Here is a 16,760-nt window from a genome sequence, read left to right as displayed (position 1 = left end):
CTCTCCTGCAGGAACCACTGCGTGGTGAGCAGCTCTGCGGTTCGCACAGCTCTTTCTGCAGCTCAGGGGCTTCCCCCGATGGCCACAGCCCTGCTCTCCACAGGCTTGTCCCCTTTTCCCGCGGAATCCTGCTCCTAAACAGTGCCCCAGCAGGGATGAGCCGAACCCCGGCACTGCCTCCGTCCCTCCTCCCGTGCTTTTATCGCATCGTGGGATGCCCCCTAATGCTCACTGTGCTGCATCCCGGGCTCCAGCAGCATCCCAGCACATCCCTGGCTCCAGAACCATCTCTCCATTCCCCCTGGCACATCCCTGGCTCCAGAATTTGCTCTCCAGTCCCCCTGGCACATCCCTGGCTCCAGAATCATCTCTCCAGCTCTGGCACATCTCCCCCAGCAGGGCAATCCCTGCTATCATGACAAATCTCAAAAGGTTACAAAAGCTTTGCTGGAGTGAATGGAAATGTGAATTAAGTGCCAAAATTCAAATTCGGGCTCGGAGGTAAAAAAATGACACCAAAGAATGTGGATTTTGGTGTTTCTGTAAATTTGGTGTTATTGCAGATCATTCTTAGGTGCCCAATGGATGTACAGCACTTCCCAAATGTGCTGATAATGAAACAGGAGTTACAGACCCCTCACAAGTATCCCAAACTGTTCCAGGTGCGTCCCAGATGTATAAAACCTGCCACAGAAAAGCAGGGATTTGAGAAGGGGCAGGTGGCACCCTGGGACCAGTAGTGACCAGTGCCACTAAGCCAGCTGGAGGCCAGCACTGGTGGTGGGAACTGGGATCCAGTCCCAGTTTGTGCCTTTATGAACAACGGGGTGAGGATTCATTCCCAGGAATTACTAATGGGATGAGGATCCAGCCCTGTTAATGATGATGGGTTGAGGATCCAGTCCCTGGAACTAATGATGGGATAAGGATCCAGCCCCAGGAACTAATGATGGGTTGAGGATCTCGTCCCTGGACTTAATGACGAGATGAGAATCTGTTCCCAGCAATTAATGATGGGATGAGGATCCAGTCTCATTTAGCACTCATTTAGCCGCTTTCATTGACGGTGGGACGCGGACACATCCCCGTTAATTCATCCCCATCCCCGTTAATTCATCCCCATCCCCGTTAATTCATTCCCTCCCCATCCCCGTTAATTCATCCCCATCCCCGTTAATTCATTCCCTCCCCATCCCCGTTAATTCATTCCCGCCCCATCCCCGTTAATTGCGCGCTCACGCGGAGCCGAAGGGGCGGCAATGGCGGCACCGCCCCGCCCCGCCAGCAGGGGGCGCCACCCGCCCGGCGCATGCGCGGTCCCCCAGCGCTGCCCGCCATGTTCGCGGAGCTGAACGAGCTGCTCGGGGCCTCTCCGGAGCGCCCGGACGCGGTGAGAGAGCGGTGAGAGGGCGGGAGGGACGGGCCGGGAGCGGCGGGACACGCTGGGAGGGGCACGGCCTCCGCAGGCGGCGGCGGCGGCGGCGGCGGCCGCGGCCGGTTCCGGAGCTGAGCCGCCTTCGGCCCCTCCATCTTCCGTCGCCGCCGCTCCTCCCGGCTCTGGTTCCGGCATCCGCCGCTGAGAAGTGGCCGAGCGCTGTTCCCGCGCTCTGTCCTTGTGTGCGTGCTGCCGTGCGGGAAATAAACGCACAGCTGGGTGTTAAATTCGCTGGCGGGCACTGCTCCGGGCCGGAGAGCTGTTCTAGGGATACTCGTCATTTTGGGCACTGAATTAACTGGTGTAGCTTTTCTAGGGAAGTTTTGTGCTAATGAAGTCACGCCGGAACTAAATTCCCTCGCTCTCTGTGATACCTGTGCAGGTGAAATGCCAGTCATGGAGTCGCAGAATGGTTTAGGCTGGAAGGAGCTTTAAAGCTCATTCAGTCCAGTCTCCTGCCATGGCAGGGGCACCTCCCACTGTCCCAGGCTGCTCCCAGCCCCAATGTCCAGCCTGGTCTTGGGCACTGCCAGGGATCCGGGGAATATCCACAGCTGCTCTGGGCACCCTGTGCCAGGGCCTGCCCACCGTGGGCAGGGAACAATCCCTTCCCAACATCCCACCCATCCCTGCCCTCTGGCAGTGAAGCCATTCCCTGTGTCATGTCCCTCCATCCCCTGTCCCCAGTCCCTCTCCAGCTCTCCTTGAGCCCCTTCAGGCCCTGCCAGGGGCTCTGAGCTCTCCCTGGAGCCTTCTCCTCTGCAGGGGAGCATTTTCAGCTCTCCCAGCCTGGCTCCAGCCCTGGAGCAGCTCGTTTGTTATCCATCCATCCATCCATCCATCCATCCATCCCCTAGTCCATCCTGTAGCCTTTGCTGATTCTGGGCATTGTCCTGACCTTGCCCTTGTTGGACCTCATGAGGTTCCCACGGACCCATTCCTTCAACTTCTTCAGGTCCCTCTGGTTGCCCCATCCCTTCCCTCTGGCGTGTGACCACACCACCAGCTCAGTGTCAGCAGTAATTATTAATAAATTACATGTTGCTGCATGTTGCTCCATGTTTTCCCTCACACTTACAAGCTCAGATAATAAAAGCAAGTTTGGGGTGATAATTTATTTTGTAAGTCTGAGTTTCTCCCTTTGTCTCAAGTTTCCTCCCTTGCCCTACTACCAGCTTGTGATGGGAATAGGGGAGGTTTCTCCTGGATCTGAAAGATATTCCTTAGGTCATTCCTTGTCAGGCTGGCTGGAGTGGGGTAGTGCTGGTCTGATGGGGAAACAATACTGAGGAGAATTTGGGATGGTGTCCTCGTGGCTCAGAGCAGATCTGGTGGAGGTGTTGGCTGGGGCTCAGTGCAAGTAAAGGATGGTCTGGGTGTGCAGAGTCACAAACCCATGTGGTTCCTGTGGGTTACGTTGGGGTTTTATTGCAGGTGAAACATGAAGTGAGAAATGCTAGGTGCTGTTTGTCAGCCTGTGCCGCAAGGTGTGTTTGGTGGTGCGGCTGTGGGATCAGCAGGAATGCTGCCATCCATGAGCTCGGTTCTGAGGTGAGGAGCTCACCTTGATGTGAACAGGGAATTCCACAGAGCAAAACCAAAAGGTTTGGCCTCAAGATCCTGGGTTTGGACTTGGCAGCCGGAGCAGGAGCCGACTGGCCTCCTCCATGTGAGGAATTCCCTTGGACTGAGTTGGCTCTTCCCACCCCACCACGTGCTGTGTTCCCCTTTGTCCAGGTGTCACACCTGCCTGCCCACCAGGGGGTCTGGCTTCGCGCCCTGCAGTCCTCACGGTATTAAATCTGCTTTACTCTGATAGTAAAGGATGAGTACGTACACACGGCGTGCAGATCCCCCTGAACGTCAGCCCGGCACTGTCACACTGTAACAGCGGCGGCCCCTTGCAGGCCTGTGCTGCCGTCCCGGCTCCCGCAGCTCCCCGGCTCCCGGGCCTGTCCCTGGAGTAGCACTGGACGCCGGGAGCTGCTGCCGGTGCGGCTGTGTCTGTGGGTGTACCTGCTGTGTCACCCTGGGGTTGTGACACCCACCGCTGCCCCGCCGGGGCAGTTTGGCAGTTCCTGACAAGTAGCTGCAGCTTGTGCCTCATAGCCTGCAGGTGTTGGGAATGTGGGGGCAGAGCATGGACAGGACGGGTTCATGGAGAAGATTCTGCAGGAATCTAGGAACAGCAGGATGTTGTGCGCTCGCAGTGATGAATCCCACTGAGCCAGCGGGCATGGAGGGCACTGGGGAGTGCTCGGCCTGCTCTTCCGGGGCTCTGGGAGGAACAGGAGCTAAAGGGGATGGAGCTGTAGAAACCAAACCCCTGAACATCCTGGTTTGTGCCGTTTGAGCACAAATCTCCTCCAGGCTCGTTCATGGACGGCACGTCTTGGGGCGGTGTCCCTGTCACTGCAGTGGGCATCGAGGCATAAACCCTTTTTTGGGGGGGAAGAGCTCTCACTCCAGCTGAGGCTGAGCAGCTTCCCTGCCCTGGCCTCTGCTTTGCATTCCCTGCAGTCGTGTTCAATATTTGCTGTTGCATTCACTCCGCTTTAGGCTTGAGGCACCGGGGAGTTTGTTCGGATGGATGGCTTGGGAATTGCCTGTGCCGAGATGGCTTGTTGCTGCAGAAGGCTCTTTCTGTTCTTGGGAGCAGAAAAACTCCCTCTTTGATAAATTCTTTGTGTTCCCAAGCAGCTCGGCTATGATTTGTATTGATTAAAGAAACATCCTGACTAAGATTTTAATGGAAACAAACACCTTGATGAGGTTGGGCTGATCAGGGGTGTGCGCTAATGAATGGAATTAATTTCCTGCCTGATCAAAACAAGGTGCCTACCTCGTGCTGAGAGCTCTGCTGCACTACAGAATCTTGGTGATAAGGTTTTCTACCCCAAAGTGGCAATGTTGGAAGTAAAGCTGGAAGGGAGGACAAGGAGGGCTGTTTGGGCACAGGAGGAACAGCAGCTCTAGCAGTGCTGACATTTTAAACACTGGCAGTGCTACTGTGGCTGGGAATGCAGTGAGTGGATGTTGTTCCCCTGCCACTGGGAGGTGAAAGATGCCTGTGAATTGGAGGAGAGGGGCACAGAGCTGGGAGATGGAGACTGCCCAGACCCCCCCTTGATGGTGTCCAGCACCAGAGACTCCAGATGTGGCAGCACTGGGAACACCGTGCCGCACATCCGTTGTTTTCAGGGTAGGAGGTGGCACCTGCTGGGCACAGGAAGGAGGGTCCAACTGGGCTCACAGCTGAGCACAAGGGCTTTTAGCTGGTGCATGTGTGGGGATAAGGTTGAGAGGTGAGCTTGGCAATGCTGATGGCAGGGTTAATGGTTGGGCTTGGTGGGCTCAGAGGGCTTTTCCAGCCTTTGCAGTGCTGTGGTTCACATGCCTCCCTGTGGGCTGTGTCCAGGGGAAGTGTTGGCTTCTGTTTGTGAACAGGCAGCTGCAGCTCTGCTTGCCCACTTCTTCCTCTTGAGTAGTACCTGCAGAATTCCTGCAGCTTGAGCCAACACCTTGTCTACCAAGAGCAGTTTGTGCCCTAACCTTACTCTGTTATTTTGCTGCTTCTTTTCCAGGGTAAATTCACACTGCTGCGAGACACCCGGACAGATGGCAGCTTCCTGGTGCACCACTTCCTCTCCTTCTACCTCAGAGGTGGGTCAGCAGCAGCACTCTCTGGGGCAGGGACACCTCGGAGGGTCCCTCAGGGTTGCTCCATGAGCAGAGGGCAGTTCTGCAGAGTGTGAGGTGTCCTCGGATAAACACAAACCTTTATGGATCTGACTTGTTCTTGGGACTCCTCCGTATCCTTGGGTACACCCCGTAATTCTGCACCTTGTTTCATCTCAGCTTGTGGTGATGTTTGTAAGTCACACAGGCTATGACAGGGAGGTATTCACTGCAATTCCCTCTGCATCCATTTGTATCATGTAACTACACATATCAGAATCAATTAACAACTGATAAGCTCGGAGTGAGTCAAGAAACAAACAGAGCCTGGCAAGGTGTCTAATGACTTTTCTGGGAGCAGTTTCCCCTGTGAGTAACCTCCTGGCAACTGCAGAGCAGGTGCTGGACTCAGGGACCCCTCCAGCTTTCTGCTAGCACAGCCACCAGCCCAGCAGCTCTGGTACGGTCAGGCCTGAAAGGGAGCTCAAAGTGCTGGACAGGGCATGAGTTGGAGACATTTTACCCCCAGAATTGCCTCAACTGGGACTGTACCCTGCTTTGAAATATTTTTGTAGTTAATAGAACAGAGGGGAACAGAAGGAAATCCCATGGAGAGTGGGTTGGTAACAGTGTCAATGGTTCAGAGAGACCTGCCAGCCACTGCCTGGGCTCTGCTGATGTCCTGCCCCAGTGTCCTGGGAGCTGTCCAGAGCTGTCTGTGTGCCTGGGAAAAGCCTTCCATCCTGGTGGGTGGGCAGTCCTGGGGGATATTCCTGTGTTTCAGGCTATCACCTGCCCATCTCCAACCCTGGACCTGTGTGCAGTTATTCCCTGTTTGCAGCACCCCCATGTTGTCCACTTGGTGCCCAAAACTTTGGGAGATCTGAAGGTTCATCTCAGGCCATTGACTTGTTCCACTTGAAATCCGTGTCCAGCAAACACTGATTATGTTCATACTCAAACTGTGTTCCAAAATCACTTTTTATTTAGGTGTCTGACACAATTCCCTGTTCTGTGTGTTTTTCCAGTCAAGGTCACTTGCCCTGTGAGAGCCAAAATGGGAATTTTTGGGCATGTCTATGGTTTCAGTAGTTCAGTGTCATGGCCGGCTCTTGGCCCCTTTACTGTAACAGCAGCAAACAGAGCCAGGAGGTTCCATGCTGGCCTGGCTCAAGGCAGAAAAGGAGCTTTACACTTTTTAAAGTCTTCTTTTCCTTCTTTCCCTCTTTTTAAACTAACATCTTCCCTAATGTGGATATCCTCTAGAAGGTTGAAAATTGAAAGCAAAGGAGGGTCTGTCTAGACCTGCATCATTTCAAGGTCCTTCCAGACAGATCTGTGGCCTGTCTGCTGTGATTTATGAGCTTTGATAATGTCAGCTGCAAAGTGGAACTGCTAATGTGTGCTTTTTGTCCCTCCCCAGCTGGCTGCAAGGTTTGCTTTGTCGCCCTGCTCCAGTCCTTCAGCCACTACAGCATCGTGGCACAGAAGCTGGTGAGTCTCTTGGCATAGGCTCATTGTTATGGGTCCAGGTGGTTTCTGTTGGGTGGGAAGGAATGGGAATGGGGAGCAGGAATTGTGTGTGAGCAAATGTTTCCAGGTCGTGGTGGGGACAGTCAGGATTGATGTTCCTGTGATGGGGGATAAAGAGCACTTCTGGACAAAAACCTGGCTCTGCCCTGCTTGCTTTGTGCTTAGAAATGTTTTCTGGGGATCAGCGTTCCCCAGACAGGCCCAGACTGGTAGGTGGAGGTTCCTTAATCCCCTGGAGAGGAAAATGCTGTGGTGTCAGTGTTCCCAGGACCCCTGCACACCTGCAGGAGCTCCTGAGGTGACTTTGTCCCCTGTCCCCTGCTTCCTGTTGGCATGGAGGGCTGAGTCACAAGGACACCTGTGTGCCTCGTTTGGCCTCTGGGCTGAGCCATCCCTTGGAGCTCTGTGAGGAGCCCCAGGTAAATTCCTAGGGATTTCCTTCCCTGGTGAGTCGGCAAGGATTATGTGTACTCTGAAATGAGCAACAGAGACAAAGCAGGCAGGGTAATTCTGCACGTCAGCAAATTGTGTGAGCTCCAAACTGCTTCACTCAGCTCTTTGTACAACACTCCAAGGTGAAATGCTCCAGGTGGGAAGTCCAGGTGACCTTCCAGGGCTGAAGGGATGGGGGCTTGCTCTGCACTGGTCCTCCCTGCTCTGGTTCTGCTGTGAATCCCAGCAGCACTGCTGCTCACAAAGACTCCCAGGTGTTGAGGAGCTGTTGCATTCCCCACTGGAACGTGGTGCTGCTAAACAACTGTATTTTGTTTACTGCTCATTTTTTACCTTTTGAACGGAGATGAGTGGCCCGGGGTACATGCAGTGGGCTGAGCAGACACGGTGTTCCCCCACGGATGGATCCTCAAGGTGTGATTCCCCTGCAGACAGGATCCCCCAGGAGCACAGAGCTGTCCTGGCCCTTGTGATTCAGGGAGGAGGAAATCGTGGAGAGAGCTTGCTGAGTGGGGCAGGAAATGGGGCACGGCAAACGGTGTGGGGAGGAAATGCCGCGGGTAAATACGGGGTCATTGCCTGCTCCTGGAGCCAGAGTGTTTCCTAATGCAGAAATTTCCCTGTACACCTGATGGGAGCTGCTGACATCTCCCTGGGAGGTGAGGAGGGAGAGAACCAGGAGCATTAGCTGCAGGCACGTGCGATGCAAATGGGGGCGATTTGCTGTCTGATACTCCAACAAAAGGTGGCTGCCACTAAGGAGGTGATAAGCATAGCTCCCAGAAGGCTGAGCTGCTTTCAGCTCTGAGTCACTCGTGCCGTGCAACTTCCTAGGTGCCCTTGTGGTGGTTTCTGCGAATTTCTCCCGAGCTCTGAGGAGTTGGAGGTCGCAACATCAGTTATTTATATCGGAATTCCCATCACATCTTCTCTTTGCTTTAATCCTTCTTTGCACAGATGAACACGTTAGGCTCAGAAAAGGTTGTTCTTGGCAGGGTAGTTTTATTCTTAAATTTGCTTAAGAACTTGCTGCCGTAGATATTTACTGGAGACCAGTAATGGTGTGGCCACAGGCCCATCCCCTGTGCTGGCACTGCTGAGGCACCTCCAGTCCTGGGGGCAGTTTTAGGGTCCACAGGTACAGAACAGAGGGTGTCCAGGGCAGGGAATGGAGCTGGGGGAGAGGGGCTGGAGCCCCAGGAGAGGCTGAGGGAGCTGGGGAAGGGGGCTCAGCCTGGAGGGAAGGAGGCTCAGGGGGAACTTGTGGCTCTGCACAACTCCCTGACAGGAGGGGACAGCCAGGGGTGTTCGGGCTCTGCTCCCAGGGAACAGGAGAGGGAACGGCCTCAAGGGTTGCTAGGGAAGGTTCAGGTTGGAAATTGGGAAAATTCCTTCCCCAGAAGGGTTGTCCAGCCCTGGCACAGCTGGTGGAGTAGGGATTGGTGAAGGGATTTAACATCCAGGTGGATGTGCCACTTGGGGACGTGGGCAGGGGTGGCCTTGGCAGTGCTGGAGGAATGGCTGGGCTGGATGGACTCAGAGGACTTTTCCAGCCTCAGTGATTCTGTGCCTGTGATTATGCCGTTAGGAAAGGCTGCACGTGGAAGAGCTTCAGAACTGAGCAATGCCCCAGTTGCTGTTGGGAGCAGGGTAGTCCCAGGCCCGGGAGGAGGCTCCTGGATCCAGGGTGGATTGCACGGGGATACTTGTAGCACTGGTGTGTGGTGATACAATGAATATTTATACACAACTGAAGTGATGCTTCCGGGGACTTGCTGCTTTCCCAGTGTGCCGGGTCCTGCAAGTCCCAAACCACTTCCTTATGTTTTAGCTCACTGCAGGAATGTATCTTTACTTGCAGGAAAAAACTTCCTTGGCTTTTTGTGTCTGTGTCCTCTTTCCCTGAGAAAGACACACTTCGTTTTAAGGCACTGTCAGTGTTATTTGCCCTGACCTTGCAGAGAACATGCAGGGCTATATCAGGACAAACAGCACCAGGGCACCCTGCCAGGTTGGTGTTTCCACCCTTGCTTGTATAAAGTTTGTTTTGTTTTACAGGGAAACCAGATTTGTCCCTATTTGATGCCTGTCTCCTGTTCCCTGCTCTGAGCTCGTAGCCTGGAGGATGCAGCCTGGCCTGATCACTGCTGGCCACACTTTGTCCCACAGCTGTGTTTGCTGATGGAGCTAATTCCCCCTGCTTTGTGCACCCCTTTCCTTCTGGCCCTCAAATATTTTGTTTTCCCATGGGAATGGCCAGCAGTGAGCAGCAGCTCTGCTCTGAGAGGCTGTCACTGCTGGCAGGCCGGGGGCACCATGCTCAGGCAGCTCCCCAGAGGGACAGGAGCAGCTGAGCTGCTGCTGCAGGAGCAATCCTGGGCTGGGTCCATGGCTGACTGCTGCCAGAGATAATGTGCCTGTGCCCCAGGGGATGTGGCACAGAGTGAAAGCTCTCAGGCTGTTTGGGTGCTGGGCAGTGCCTGGCTCTGCTGCGGGGACATCAGTCCTGTCTGTGCACTCAGCAAGCTGCCTCTGGCCATTTTTAGCACTTCTCCCACTTTTCCAAGCTGTCCAATGCTTCCTGTGCTGTTTCCAGAGGTCACACTGACTGGGCTGCTAGCAGGGAAACAGGCAGAGGTTTGCTGTGGCACGTGACTGCAGTGGGTGAGTTCAGGTCTCTCTGGGACCTGTTCCCCTGTTGGAAAATGAGGCTGGACTTGCTGGGTCCTTGAGGGGGCTGAATTCTTGGTCTGACACACAAGTACCCTGTCTGTGGCTGCTGTGGCCCTCATCTGTCATGCAGGCAGGCCCTGGTGTCACAGCACTGAGTTCCCCTCTGAAGAGAGGGGACACTTCCCTTGCACATCTGAGGTACAGAGAGTTTGTGTGTGCAGGAAGAAATGGCTGAAGCCAAGGTACAGTCAGCTGCTGAATTATTAATAGTGAATTTTGTCACAGCATTTCAGCAGGTTCCCAGTCCTAGGGATTGCAGAAATCCCTGAGGGAATGAGGTTTGTGAGGCTGCAGTGCAGCCCATCCCTTCTTTATGGCTTGGCAGGTATTTATTTGCTGGCTGTTCCCTGCTCCTCACCTGCCAGATAAAGGTGGTTCTGTCCTTGGCTAGGAAGATTTCCATCGTGTGTGCTCAGAATTGCCCAATAATGCTGCTATTTCTGAAGCTGTTACTGAGGGGTAGTGCCCAAAAGAGTCTGTTGCTTTGTAGGGGGAGTTTGAAGAGGGAATGAGCATTCAGGGATACATTTCTTTCCAGCTGAGTAGAAGGAAAATAGAGGAAGCATTTTTCTCAGGTAGCAGGATTCCCAGGGTGGGGAGTCCAGGCAGCTTCCATTTAAAGCAGGGAACAGATGTCAGCAGATGGGAGGTCAGTCAGGCCTCAGATTATTCTTAATATCCATGATACAAAGTGATGGTGCTGCAAAATTGAGCCTGGGAAGGTAATAATAGAATAGTTTGGGTTGGAAGATACCTGAAAAGGTCACCTAGTCCAGTCCTTCAGGAAATAATTGTACTGCACATGATCGTGGAACCACTGAAGATGGAAAAGCCCTCAAGGTCACTGTGTCCACCTGTCCCCCAGCACTGCTGAAGCCACCACTAACCCAAGTGCCACATCCACAAGGCTTTTGAATCCCCCCAGGGATGGTGACTCCTCCACTGCCCTGGGCAGCCCCTTCCGATGTCTGACCACCTTTTTGAACATAAACTGGAGAGTGAGAAAGTCCCCTCTGAGCCTCCTCTTGTCCAGGCTGAGCCCCCCCAGCTCCTTCAACCCTTGACAGGGCTTGGAGCAGCCTAGTCCAGTGGAAGGTGTCCCTGCAGAAGGATGGAACTGGATGATCTTTAAACCCCCAACCCAAACCTTTCTAGAATTCTGTGATCTCCAGCGGGAGTCCTCTCCATGTCTGCTGCAGCTGTGGGATGTCTCTGTTGGAGCTGGACATTCCCAGCACGTGGCTCTCATTGGCCGTGGTCCTTCCTCCTCCTCCTCCTGCAAGTGCAGTCAGGGCTGCTTCCCGTGGGAGACCTGGCTGCTGTCTCCAGGTGTTGTGCAAGTGTGGGATGCCCAGCCCACGGTGTTCTCCACATCAGGGATCAGCTCAGCTGCGTGGGGTGTGCCAGGAGCCCTCATTGCCTCAGCCTGATCTGGAGATAGTGAAAACAAAAGCTTTCACCACCCAGGGAGGGAGGTGAAGGAATTGCTCACAGCAGGCCCTTGAAGAAGCCTGGGCCATTCTCTCCCTGCCTTTGCACACCAAGCTGGCTTTCCAGCAGGAATTCCAGGATCCCAAATCACAGTTTGCTTTTGTTACCTCTTGGCAAAGTACAGAAGAGGGAATGTGCCACCAGTGGCTGTAGCACAGGTGCCCATTTCATCCCTGAAGCACTGACTTTATCAGCACATTTAGATAAGATTTGATTCAAATAAGCATGAACATTTGGCTGTTGACCCACGTGGTTCTGTGGGCACTGTTTTCTGTAAGTGTTCACTCTCTAATATTTTCTTCTGTCCAGGGAGTCAATCTGGCAGCTGCCAAGGAGCAGGGACAGCTTGTCTTCCTGGAGGGCCTCAAGTCCTGCCTTGACCTCCTGTTTGGGGAGGAGGAGCAGCCAGGACAGCCCAGTCCTCTGCAATTCCTGAGGTGAGCCTGAGCATGGAGTGTTCCTCCTCACAGCTGCTGCCACCAAGATCACCACCCAAGGTCCAGCACCAGCTCCCGCTGCCCTTGGCACTCCCCTCCAAGGCCAAGGACTCAGCTGGACACCAGCTGAAGGGAAACACCAGCATTGTGCACATCCCCTAAGTGTCCTGGCCTGTCCCTTGCTGCTTCTGCTGCTCAGGGAGGGATCCTGTCTTCCTTCCCAGAATTGTAGGGGAACTTCCACCCCCATCCTCATTGCCAAGCATGTCACAGGCCTAGAAAAACATTCATTTCAGCACTCCACGGGCTTGTGTCAAATGAAAGCCCAGCCAAGTGGTTTTATTCCCTTGTTTCATTATTTTGAGGTTTATCCAAGAGAACAGTGCTGCTTTATCCATGCTGGCTTTTGGGTTTATTCTCGTGTCATTTTCTCCATGTCACCTGGGAAGCTCAGCGAAGGCCAAACACTTGCCCAAGCAGTGTCCAAGGCCAGGTTGGACAGGGCCTGAAGCAGCCTGGGATAGTGGGAGGTGTCCCTGCCCGTGGCAGGGAGGTGGCACTGGATGGGCTTTGAACTTCCTTCCAACCCAAACCATTTTGGGACCCTGTGAAAGCTAAAACAGACCTGGGCAGAAGCTATTGGTTTTAGCAAAGATAATCCTGGTGTGACTTGTGTTCTGTCTGACTGGGACCTCTTCAGATGTTTCCTCCTTACAAAGAGGTGTATTTTTCCTCATTTCTTCATTCCCACCTAGACCATTCCACAATCCCTGGAGCAGGGGCTGAAGGGGCAGCGAGGAGGTGGCTGTCACAGCAGTGGGGGCAGGCTGGTGACCCCCCACTGTGGGTCAGTGGGTGAGGAGAGGGACACACGGTGCCAAGCCCCTGACAGCTCCTTCGTGCCTTTCAGCAGGAGCCCCCGTGAGCTCCGAGCCTTGTTTGACTTTGTGCGGGTGTCGCTGACTCCCTGTGCCCGTGATTCCTGGAAAGGCCCCGTGCTGCTGGTGGATGACCTCAGTGTCCTGCTGAGCCTGGGGGCTGCACCGGTGTCTGTGCTGGACTTCATCCACTACTGCCGTGCGTCCGTGTGCTGCCAGCTGCAGGTACTGCTCCCCTGGGCTCTGGCTGTGCACAGAGCCTCCAGAGCAAAGCCTGGCTCTGCTTCCTCTTTTCATCTCACCGTCAGGAGGTTTTTGAAAGGCTGTGGCTGTCCAAGGAGTTCAGGTCATCGCTCTGGGGCCAGCCACCCTTGGGAGTTGTGTGGGTTCCTGAGTACCTGTGCAGGCTCCCGTTCAGCTGAATTCCTGTGAGATGCTGCCCAGAGAAGGGTTCTGTGTGTCTCTGATGTATGAACAGGGATTTCAAGTGTAAAACAGTGTTTTTTGGAGCTCCTGGCTCTCCAGAGATCCTGACTCACACCCCTGTGTGGGAGGGCAGGGGTGGAAATGAGTCGTGTGAGGGGCTGGTGAGTCTCACAGGGGACAGAACTAAGGGCCCCTTGGGGACACCCCAGTCCCTGCTCTCACCACCCTCCAGCATGACTGCTCCAGCTGGTCCTCAAGGTGGGGTGATGATCCACTGAGCTCTGCCAGCCATGTGGGGGCTCCTGAGAGCACCACAGCCACAAGTGCTCGCAGTCACATGCAAACTCTGCCACCACAGGCAGCGTCCCCTCCTTGGGCACTTCCCTGCAGGAGCGAGGAAGGAGCCAGTGGTGTCGGGTGTTGTCACCCTGCACTTCACACAGCACGGGCTGTTGGGCTGTACGTGCTAACAGGGGATGAGCTGCTTGCAGAGAATATTTGCCTCCCAAGAGCTAAAAAAAGATGATAAACCACGCTAACACTTTGCTATTTCTGTCTGAGGTGTTCTGAAGCTTTAAAGTACATTCTAATTGATTGAGAATTTGTGTTATTTTAAGTCACTGGTGACTTGCATGGGCTGAAGCAGAGTCTCTTGAGGTGGATGTTAATAGAGTTGGTGTGTTGGAGAGGTGTTTGCTCCCTGTCGGAGCTGTGAGGATATGAGCATTGCTGCAGCCCTTTGGCCACCTCTTTATTTACCTGCTCTGGATTCAGTCAGTGCCATCTGCCCAGCCTGACAGACTGGTTCAGCCACTGTCTCCTTACAAAGGCTGGAGGTATTTTTAGACTGCACATTACATATATGTGTGTGTACACAATGTGCAGTGAGCTCTGCAGTGTTCATGTGTCACACGATGGCCTGTGGTGGAAGGGACCGTAAAGATCACGGATGCCATGGGCAGGGACACCTCTGATTTGGGCCCCAGAGCCGGAGGCAGCTCTGCAGGGGGTCTCATCTGAGTGGGACAGAGGGGCAGAATCCCCCCCTCCCCTGCTGCCCACACTGGGGATCAGACAGGGTACGGGGGGTTTCTGGCTGGGGTATGTCCAGCCTCTCCATTAGCAGCTGCTGGTTATTTTCCCAGTGGAATTCAGGCCAAGCTGGGGTTTAGATGGGCTCTTTGTGAAAGCTCCTGTTGCCGCCCCCCATGCCAGGGGCTCGTTCTTCCCTGCTGCTCCCATTCCAGGGGAACGTCGTGGTGCTGGTTCACAGCAACGAGGATTCGGAAGATGAGGAGAACGAACTGGTTGTGAACTCCCTGTGTCATCACAGCGACCTCATCCTGTGGGCAGAGGGGCTGGCCACCGGCTTCTGCAAGGATGTTCACGGGCAGGTGAGGCACAGCAGAGCACGGGCAGGTGGCACGTGTCCCTGTCACCTGCAGCACTGCAGGCCCCGGGGCTGTGGGAGACAGCCCAGGCTGTGGTGTGGTTAAGGAGTGATCCCGTGGGCACCACGACGTGCTGGAGCACCCAGCTGTCACTCTGCTTCTGCAGGGGTATTCGGAGACATCTGCCACCTGGGACGCCCACCTCACACAGTGGCTGTAGTGCAGGGAGAGGGAAAACTTCCCGGGGAAGTTTCCCCAGTGGTGAATCTGAGTCTGACCCGTGATGATCTCTGCAGGGCTGGGAGTGTGCTGGCACTTGTGTGATTCCTCATCAGGGACTGCCACCAAAGGCACAGGGACAGGAAGCTGCTGATGGATTATTTATCAGTGACCCCCCCCCTTCCCGGCAGGCCAGCCAGGGGCAGGGTGCTCTTGGCAGCCAAAGGGACAATATTCCTTTTCCTTTGCAGATTAAGATAATCAAGAGATTGTCCTTGCGGCAGGCGGCGGAGCAGGATCTGGTCCAGATCTACCAGTACAAGATCCAGGACAGGAACGTCACCTTTTTTGCACGGGGGCTGTCGGCTGCAGTCCTGTGACACTGCCTGGGAATGTCAGTCCTGTGACACTGTGACACTGCCCGGGAATGTCAGTCCCTGCCTCAGCAAAAGCACCACCAGCACCTCTGAGGAGCAGGAGCAGCACAGCAAACTGGCCTGGAGGGAAGCTCAGACACTCCTGGAAGTGGTGCCAACGTGGGATCAGCCTGCCTGGAGCCTGCTGCATCCCTTTGTCCTCCCACCCTGTTCCCAACACGCTCAGGCCAAGAAAGGGAGCAAGAACTTGCAGGAATGGCCCTTGGAGCATGTAAATACAGGCAGGGGGTGCCCTGCGGGCTGGGTGTGCCTTGCCTCACCTTTTCCGGTGTGTTGGGCACAGCACGGCAGTGCCAGGCACTGCACGGAGGGAGCGCCCCCTCCCTCCCTGCCGCTGGCACGGGAGCAGATGACACAGCGGGTGGAGCCGGGATGGTCTGGGAGCCTGGTGCAATCCTCTCCTTGCTCCCAGCTCTGGCTGGCAGAGATGTGCCCAGCTCCCGTGCAGTTGGCAAATCCACAGCTCTGTGTGTCGTCCCTCACGACCTGGCTGCTGCCGTGCTTCGTCACCTGCAGCTTCCCAAACTCATGCTGGGTTTGTGGTTGGAGAAACCCCACTGTGAGCCTGTCTCAGCCCCTGCGTCCTCATCCCAGACATTGACTAGCAGTTACATGACCTGCATGTTCTGAAGCAGTTTTTTTAGAAGAATAATAAATAATTTTAGTGAGATAAGGGTACAGTGATTAAGTAGCCATGGACCTCTGTGTGGGAACTGCTCCCCACCTGCTTCTTGGCAGGGAGCAGGAATGGACATCTCCCAAGCCTCAATGAGGAGAGGGCCTTCCCCACAAGAACAATCCTGGGAGCAGAGCTCAGGCCTGGAGGTCTCCTGGAAGATGCTCCTGCTGGGATATCCCATTTATCCTGGGAGATAAGAACATCCCACACACTTGTGAGAGTCCAGACCAACCTGCCCGGTCCTTGCAGCTCCAGATGTGGGATAGCAGCTCTGGCAGTGGGACACAGTGCTGATGTTCCACATAGACTCAGTGACCCATCCCATGCTGGTTTGGGAATGTGCCCTTTTCTGTAGTTCTGGGAGCCTTGGCGTGCTCAGGGCTGTGGCTGCTGATCAGTGGCAGCCCAGGGAAGCCACGCGGGCTCCAGGGATTGTGGCAAAGCCCCAGGGAGGGAGGACAGTCAGGCCCTGTGTGTGCTGTGGGACCACTCGTCCCTGGTGTCCCCCGGGTCTCTCTGCTCTGCTGTGGAAGTGGCACTACCCAGTGGCACTGCTGCCATCCCAGTGTGGTGGCAGTGCCCAGGGGTCAGTGCACTGTCAGGGAGGAGGAGAGGAGCAGCAGCTGCTGGCACTGCAGCTGTGACAGGCACAGGATGGTGTCTAATTGGAGTAATATCTGTACGATTATCCTTGGAGAGATCCCAAAGCCTGGCTCCCAGGCTCTGCCTCTCCCTTGTGAAACCACAGGGTCACTGTGTGACATCATCACTGTATGGTATTATCACGATATGATATCACTGCTGGCTTTTGCCTGGTTCTTTCTGCCTTTACCCAGTGCCTGTATCCAAGGGGAAGGGCTGGGGTGACCCCCGTGTCCCCATGCAGGGAGTGTTCCCAGGGATCAGAGCCCTTTGGAATGAGCCACTGCCTGCACCATGCAGCAGGACATGAAACGTGTGGAAGCTGCTG

At 54.8% G+C, this 16,760-nt stretch overlaps 1 protein-coding gene across 1 annotated transcript; it reads left to right on the top strand.

Moving 5' to 3' along the window:
* Positions 1–1,336: 1,336 nt before the first annotated feature.
* On the top strand, positions 1,337–15,696 carry ELP6 (elongator acetyltransferase complex subunit 6). The gene is made up of 7 exons (XM_062505688.1): positions 1,337–1,390; positions 5,020–5,098; positions 6,537–6,607; positions 11,633–11,760; positions 12,671–12,863; positions 14,312–14,458; positions 14,926–15,696. Exons 1-7 carry the CDS (start codon positions 1,337–1,339, stop codon positions 15,052–15,054), a joined length of 801 nt encoding a protein of 266 aa, XP_062361672.1. The 3' UTR covers positions 15,055–15,696.
* Positions 15,697–16,760: the final 1,064 nt, after the last annotated feature.

Source organism: Cinclus cinclus, chromosome 1 (genome assembly GCF_963662255.1).
Source record: "Cinclus cinclus chromosome 1, bCinCin1.1, whole genome shotgun sequence".
NCBI lineage: Eukaryota > Metazoa > Chordata > Aves > Passeriformes > Cinclidae > Cinclus > Cinclus cinclus.
The sequence above is the reverse complement of the archived record's forward strand: the minus strand, read 5'-3'. Positions and strand labels throughout refer to the sequence as shown.